This window comes from Pongo abelii, chromosome 13, assembly GCF_028885655.2.
Source record: "Pongo abelii isolate AG06213 chromosome 13, NHGRI_mPonAbe1-v2.0_pri, whole genome shotgun sequence".
In the NCBI taxonomy this organism is placed as follows: Eukaryota; Metazoa; Chordata; class Mammalia; order Primates; family Hominidae; genus Pongo; species Pongo abelii.
The window spans coordinates 82,191,242-82,198,779 of NC_071998.2; the positions used below are offsets into that span (position 1 = coordinate 82,191,242).

Here is a 7,538-nt window from a genome sequence, read left to right on the forward strand (position 1 = left end):
GCACCCTGCTCTGCACTGCATGGTGTTTACGCCCCCTCGCAGGTGCCCCCCGCGGGACCCAGCAGGACCAGCTGTCCCTTGGAAGTTACCCAGCTTGGTTTTGCTGCCAGAGAATGTTTCCGCCACCTCCACAAGCCGCGCAATGCCCGAACTGTGGTCCGGGGTGTCATCCTCAATCCTTCCCACAAATGTGGCTCACACGTGGCCTCATCTGCCCAGGTCTCTGCTGCTGCTGCTGCTGTGAGGCCAGCGGCGGGCCAGGTTCCCTCTGCTGTGTATTGTCACAGTTTCCATCCTTGGGGGCTTTCCCTTTGTCTCGTGGGTCTGTGTCCGCACCACTGGGTGTGTGGCCTGGGGCTTCCTGTATTGGCATCAGGGCCTGTGATGTTCCAGCCACACTCTGAAGTTGACTCCGAGCGTATCCTCTGAGGATGAAGGTCGTGTTTCATCTGACTGTAAACCACTAAGTCGTGTGTAAATTTTGGAATCTTGTATTGTTAACCAAAAGGTGTCCCCAGGCTGTTGAGGCAGATGCCCTGGGCAGAGGCTAGAGAGCGTGCTCCATGGGCCACCTCCAGGTCTGTTGCATGCCCCCGAGCTTCAGGTGGGTGCAGTGTGGGGCACCCTCCTTCCAGCTGAGTTCCGTTCAAAAGCAGTCAGCAGCCCTGGATGCCTGTGTGCTGGGCACTGCTGGTGCCAGGTAGGCTGATGGGATGGACCTGAAGCTGGTGTCACTGGGAGCCAAGTGTCCCAGAAGGTGGGAGAATCTCACCTGCCCTCTGCTGTGGGTGTGGCTGCTCTGGAGCTCGAAGGTTGATTTCCCGTCTGTGAGCTCTTCCCTTTTACATATAGACAAGTGAAAAGCAAAAGGCATTGTTCCTTTTTTTATGTTATGTATCGCGATCTGCTTATCCTTTCCATGTCGTCCGTTTGGCATCCCTGTTATGTTAGGCCCCTGCTGGATCCAGACCCTCACGGGAGGCTCCCCGCCCACAGGTGTTCACATTCTGGCTCGGGGGACGAGGTTGGCCTTCGAGGTGGTGTGCTTCAGCCTCTGGCTGCAGCCCCTTCTCACCTGTAGTGAGGCCGGGAAGATGACCAGGAGTGCCAGGCTCATGCATCCCCCACTGCAGGGAGGAGATCTGGAGGTGGGGACTGAACAGCCAGCCTCCCCACTGGCTAAGAGAAACATGCAGAGAAGCGCTCTGCTGGAGGGCAGGACCCGGGCAGTGGGTGCCCAGACAGGGGAGAGAGGGATTTGGACCTAAGGCCCAGTGAGCCCTGACATAGCACATGGATTCTGCCGGAAGGTCACAGACCTGTCTTGTTTGCCTCTGGTTCTGAGTACCTCTCCTCCTTACTGCAACGTCCCCTGAAGGTACACTCTGGCTGCTTCCCACACACTGGTGCAGAAGCAGAGGCCATGCTCCTGGATGCCTGCTTGCCTGATGCTAGTTCTCCTCTGTCTCACACACGCAGGGCAACAGGTTCGTCTATGCTGGCTCTAACTCGGGCGTGGTCCAGGCCCCGCTGGCCTTCTGTGGGAAGCACGGCACCTGCGAGGACTGTGTGCTGGCGCGGGACCCCTACTGTGCCTGGAGCCCGCCCACGGCGACCTGCGTGGCTCTGCACCAGACCGAGAGCCCCAGCAGGTATGGGGCGGGATGCACTGCCCGGGGATGTCCCCCATGTGTGTGGGTGAGTAACAAATGCCGGTTGTTTTGCAGGGGTTTGATTCAGGAGATGAGCGGCGATGCTTCTGTGTGCCCGGGTGAGTGACTCCTCGACGTCCCATTTCCTTTGGGAGTGGCGAGGTCTTGTAACCATTTCACAGTGCTTCAGTTCTGTGGCATTTGTGTGTGTTTTGTTTTTCTTTCTCCACTCGGAACAGAGGTCAAGTGTCCTGTAGCAGACTCGTGGTCTTCTCTGTCTTTTTTTCCTGCCAAAAGAGTATTTGAAGTCACTTAGAGTGTATCCGTTTACTGGGAAGCAGTCTCCTGCCAAAACCATCCTGTTTTCTTTCTGCTTAGCTTGGGGCTCATGAAACAAAACCTAAGCCTGTTATAAATGGGGAGAAAGGAGCCCATGAGTGATTAATCCTCAGGCAGTGGAAGGGCTGGGGTGGTTTCCCCTGGGGCTCCCACCTGGGATTCACCTGCCTGTGGATGTCTGAAATAGCACCACACCCAGAGGGAGGGGTGGCATCAGGCCAGGATGCCCCTTCCCCAGCAGCCACCTTCCAGGGTGCTAAAGGCAGACTTGACCCTCAGTTCTGTGTCTTCCTGACCCTGACAAGACAGCTGTCATCAGACTAAGAAAAGTTTAGGCACCTGGGCATGGTGGTACACGCCTGTAGTCCCAGCTACTAGGGAGGCTGAGGCAGGAGGATTGCTTGTGCCAAGGGGTTCAAGGCTCAGTGAGCTTATCATGCCACTGCACTCCAGCCTGGGGTGACAAAGTGAGACCCAGACTCTAAAAAGAAAACAAAAGCTGGCCGGGCACAGTGGCTCACGCCTGTAATCCCAGCATTTTGGGAGTGTGAGGCAGGAGGATTACTTGAGCTCAGGAGTTCGAGACCACCCTGGGCAACGTGGTGAGACCCTGTCTCTACAAAAAATACAAAAATTAGCCAGGCCTGGAGGTGGACACCTGTAGTCCCAGCTACTCTGGAGACTGAGGTGGGAAGGTCCCTTGAGCTGGAGGGGTTGAAGCTGCAGTGAGGTGTGATTGCACCACTGCACTCCAGCCTGGGCAACAGAGCCAGACCCTGTTTCAAAAAAAAAAAAAAGAAAAGAAAAGAAAAAAAAGAAAAGTTTAGGCAGAGGAGAGTGCTGAGATGCACTGAAAGGCCAGTCTTCCTTGTAGCCATTAGCAGAAGCGTCTCGTGTCTGATTCAAAGAGCTGACACTAGGCACAGAACTGGCCTCTGCTCAGCTTCCCCAGCCTGACGCGTTTTCTTCTGGGACACAGGTGAGAAATGAGATTTCTGCTGCTCAGAGCTGCCTCCAATTTCTTTGTCCCCATGGGCTGTCATCCAGGGCTCATCTTTGCTTTTTGGTCACGCATGTCTTTATCTCCTTAGTTGTTCTGGAAGATTCCATGTTGCTCCAGTGGGTGAAACTCTTGCGTCATCTTGTGGGTATTTTAAAGAAGTTGTTAAATAGCAAATGGGGATTGTTGACGCTGTGCACGTTTATTTTGATGTTCCAGATAAAAGTAAAGGAAGTTACCGGCAGCATTTTTTCAAGCACGGTGGCACAGCGGAACTGAAATGCTCCCAAAAATCCAACCTGGCCCGGGTCTTTTGGAAGTTCCAGAATGGCGTGTTGAAGGCCGAGAGCCCCAAGTATGGTCTTATGGGCAGAAAAAACTTGCTCATCTTCAACTTGTCAGAAGGAGACAGTGGGGTGTACCAGTGCCTGTCAGAGGAGAGGGTTAAGAACAAGACGGTCTTCCAAGTGGTCGCCAAGCATGTCCTGGAAGTGAAGGTGGTTCCAAAGCCCGTGGTGGCCCCCACCTTGTCAGTTGTTCAGACAGAAGGTAGTAGGATTGCCACCAAAGTGTTGGTGGCATCCACCCAAGGGTCTTCTCCCCCGACCCCAGCCGTGCAGGCCACCTCCTCTGGGGCCATCACCCTTCCTCCCAAGCCTGCGCCCACCGGCACATCCTGCGAACCAAAGATCGTCATCAACACGGTACCCCAGCTCCACCCGGAGAAAACCATGTATCTTAAGTCCAGCGACAACCGCCTCCTCATGTCCCTCTTCCTCTTCTTCTTTGTTCTCTTCCTCTGCCTCTTTTTCTACAACTGCTATAAGGGATACCTGCCCAGACAGTGCTTGAAATTCCGCTCGGCCCTGCTGATTGGGAAGAAGAAGCCCAAGTCAGATTTTTGTGACCGTGAGCAGAGCCTGAAGGAGACGTTAGTAGAGCCAGGGAGCTTCTCCCAGCAGAATGGGGAGCACCCCAAGCCAGCCCTGGACACCGGCTATGAGACCGAGCAAGACACCATCACCAGCAAAGTCCCCACGGATAGGGAGGACTCACAGAGGATCGACGACCTTTCCGCCAGGGACAAGCCCTTCGACGTCAAGTGTGAGCTGAAGTTCGCTGACTCAGACGCAGATGGAGACTGAGGCCGGCTGTGCGTCCCCGCCGGCGCCTCAGCTGCGACGTGTCCAGGCGTGGAGAGTTTTGTGTTTCTCCTGTTCAGTATCCGAGTCTCGTGCAGTGCTGCGTAGGTTAGCCCGCATCGTGCAGACAACCTCAGTCCTCTTGTCTATTTTCTCTTGGGTTGAGCCTGTGACTTGGTTTCTCTTTGTCCTTTTGGAAAAATGACAAGCGTTGCATCCCGGTCTTGTGTTCCGAAGTCAGTCGGAGTACTTGAAGAAGGCCCACGAGCGGCACGGAGTTCCTGAGCCCTTTCTGTAGTGGGGGAAAGGTGGCTGGACCTCTCTTGGCTGAGAAGAGCATCCCTTCGGCTTCCCCTCCCCATAGCAGCCACTAAAAGATTATTTAATTCCAGATTGGAAATGACGTTTTAGTTTATCAGATTGGTAACTTATCGCCTGTTGTCCAGATTGGCACGAACCTTTTCTTCCACTTAATTATTTTTTTAAGATTTTGCTTTGATTGTGTTTATGTCATGGGTCATTTTTTTTTTAATTACAGAAGCAGATGTTTTAATATTTAGAAGAAGACTTATATCTTCCAGATTTTGTTATATATTTGGCATAAAATATGGCTTACGTTGCTTAAGATTCTCAGGGATAAACTTCCTTTTGCTAAATGCATTCTTTCTGCTTTTAGAAATGTAGACATAAACACTCCCCGGAGCCCACTCACCTTTTTTCTTTTCTTTTTTTTAACTTTATTCCTTGAGGGAAGCATTGTTTTTGGAGAGATTTTCTTTCTGTACTTCGTTTTACTTTTTCTTTTTTTTAACTTTTACTCTCTCGAAGAGGAGGACCTTCCCACATCCGCAAGGTGGGTTTTGAGCAAGGGAAGGTGGCCTGGGTGAGCTGAGTGGAGCCAGGCTGGCCCAGAGCTGAGATGGGAGCGCCGTACAATCTGGAGCCCACAGCTGTTGGTCAGAACCTCCTGTGAGACAGATGGAACCTTCACAAGGGCGCCTTCGGTTCTCCGAACATCTCCTTTCTCTTCTTGCTTCAATTTCTTACCCACTGCCTGCCCAGACTTTCCATCCAGCCTCACTGAGCTGCCCACCACTGGAAGGGAACTGGGCCTCGGTGGCCGGGGCCGCGAGCTGTGACCACAGCACCCTCAAGCGCACGGCGCTGTTCTTGCCACTGTCCTGAAGATGTGAATGGGTGGTACGATTTCAACACTGGTTAATTTCACACTCCATCTCCCCGCTTTGTAAATACTCATCGGGAAGAGACTTTTTTTCCATGGTGAAGAGCAATAAACTCTGGATATTTGTGTGCGTGTGTGGACAGTCTCATCTTCCAGCATGATAGGATTTGACCATTTTGGTGTAAACATTTGTGTTTTATAAGATTTACCTTGTTTTTATTTTTCTACTTTGAATTGTATACATTTGGAAAGTACCCAAATAAATGAGAAGCTTCTATCCTTGATTTGAGGAAGACATTCCTTAGCGGAGGCTGTGCAGCCTCCCGCCCCTGCATGGCCCAGGCGGGACAGCTGGGCTCGCTCTTTTCTGTCCGTTTCCTGCTGTGTTTTGCCCTCTCTGGCCTGTGACGTGCTCCTGGCGACTTCTTCCTCAGTGCCCTCTCTTTTCTGTCCTCTCTGTCTCACAGCCTCGTCTCCTAAGCCCCTCCCTCCTCCTGGCTCCTCTTCCCTGTCCTGTCTGGGCCATGTGGGGGACAGGAGGCCTTCCTCTCCCTGGACCCCCTGGCCGGCCTCGGGTGCGGGGCCCGACAGCAGCTCGAGGGTCTCCTTGCTGCCGCCCTTCCTGAGTGACCAGGCACAGCACGTGCACGCCCTGGGGACCTTCCACCTCTTCTGCCAGGCCACAGGTGAGTTGGGCCCTCTCTGTCCCCTGTGCCCTGTCCATCTGTCTCCTCCCACAGGTGGGGGGCGGGCGGGGGCATCCTCCACACCCCTCCACATGTTCCTTTACCTTCCTTATCTGTCCTGGCTGCGTCCCTCGGGTTGAGCCATTTCACGCTTTCATTGTGGGTCCGTCCCGAGGGAAACTGTAGACAGTGTGAAGCCACTTCTAGTATCAGGGGTCAACCAATGTTTTCTGTAAAGGGCTAGATATTTAGGCCTTGTGGGCCGCAGGCTCTGTCACAGCCACTCAGCTCTGCTGTTGTATTGTAAAACCAGCCATAGTCAATACACAATGAGTGGGCAGGGCTGTGTGCCAATAAAACTTTATTTATAAAAATCCACGGTGGGCCAGATTTGCCCCAAAGGCCCCAGTTTCCCAACCTATGGTATATAGGATTGCTTCTCCCTTAAAAAAAAAAAAAAAAAAAAAATTTCAAGAGACAGGGTCTCCCTCTGTCACCAAGGCTGGAGTGCAGTGACACAATCATAGCTCACTGCAGCCCCTGCCTCCTGGGCTTAAGCCATCCTCCTGCCTCAGCCTCCAGAGCCAGAGTGCTTCTATTTCTGCTAACAATTTGGAGGTTGATATATATGGTATTTGGAAATTTTTAACAATTAAGAGCTTCCAGAATGGGAGTTATTTTAATGACTTGCTTCGTGGTATTTAAAAGCGGAAAAGATTGGCGGGCATAATCCCCCTGCTTTGGGAGGCCAAGGCAGGAGGATCGCTTGAAGCCAGGAGTTTCACACCAGCTTGAGCAACATAGCGAGACCTGATCTGTACCCAAAAATGTGAAAAAAACTAACCAGGCTTGGTGGCACGTGCCTTGAGGATTGTTTGAGCTCAGGAGTTTGAGGTTACAGTAAGGTATGATGGTGCCACTGCACTCCAGTCTGGGCCACAGAGCAAGACCCTGTCTCAAAAATAATCATCATCATTATAAAATAAAAACAGAAAAGATTGAGAGTCTAATGTACTCCTCCGGGACCCTGGAGGCATTTGCCCTGGATTGGAAAATACTCGGATGGGATATCTGCTCTTGAAAGATAGTAGATGTCCAGAACCACACTTCAAAGATGTATCCTGTGCTTCAGGCAGTGCATGGTAGCCCTAGTGGCCCCAGTGTTGTCATCTGACTGATCAGTAGATACAGAAAGAAAGGAAGTGGCCTGTTAGAGCCTGCCCGGGGGGAGGGATGAAGTTAATGAAGAGGAAAAGCAAACCCAATTGCTCTCTTTTTAAACATGTTAAACACACTGTCAGTAGCTCCTGCGAGTTTTAAGGTGCTGCCCTCTCCTGTTAAACAAGCTCTGAGAGCCCCAGGTGACCCATGTCTGCTGAGCCCAGAATGTCCCTTGGCAGCCAGCACTGGACAGGAGAAACTGCTGGTGAGCATGGAGCACTGTGGAGACGGCGCTTTGCTGGGCTGGCTTGTGTGGTTCCTGCCCTCCACTGAGTGCTACGGACCAAGGCTGTGCTGAGCCACCTGTGGCCGCTC

The 7,538-nt window shown here is 52.4% G+C and overlaps 1 protein-coding gene across 18 annotated transcripts in view; it reads left to right on the plus strand.

The window, feature by feature from the left end:
* Positions 1 to 5,598, plus strand: part of SEMA4D (semaphorin 4D) — a 119,121-nt gene extending 113,523 nt beyond the window's left edge. For all 18 annotated transcript variants that reach the window (XM_054520177.2, XM_024252005.3, XM_024252004.3 and 15 more), the window contains 3 exons: positions 1,480 to 1,652; positions 1,728 to 1,771; positions 3,211 to 5,598. In XM_054520177.2, the coding sequence (XP_054376152.1) occupies positions 1,480 to 1,652; positions 1,728 to 1,771; positions 3,211 to 4,136 (1,143 nt within the window). In that variant the 3' untranslated portion in view covers positions 4,137 to 5,598. The remainder of the gene's footprint in view (positions 1 to 1,479; positions 1,653 to 1,727; positions 1,772 to 3,210) is intronic.
* The last annotated feature ends 1,940 nt before the right edge of the window (positions 5,599 to 7,538 follow it).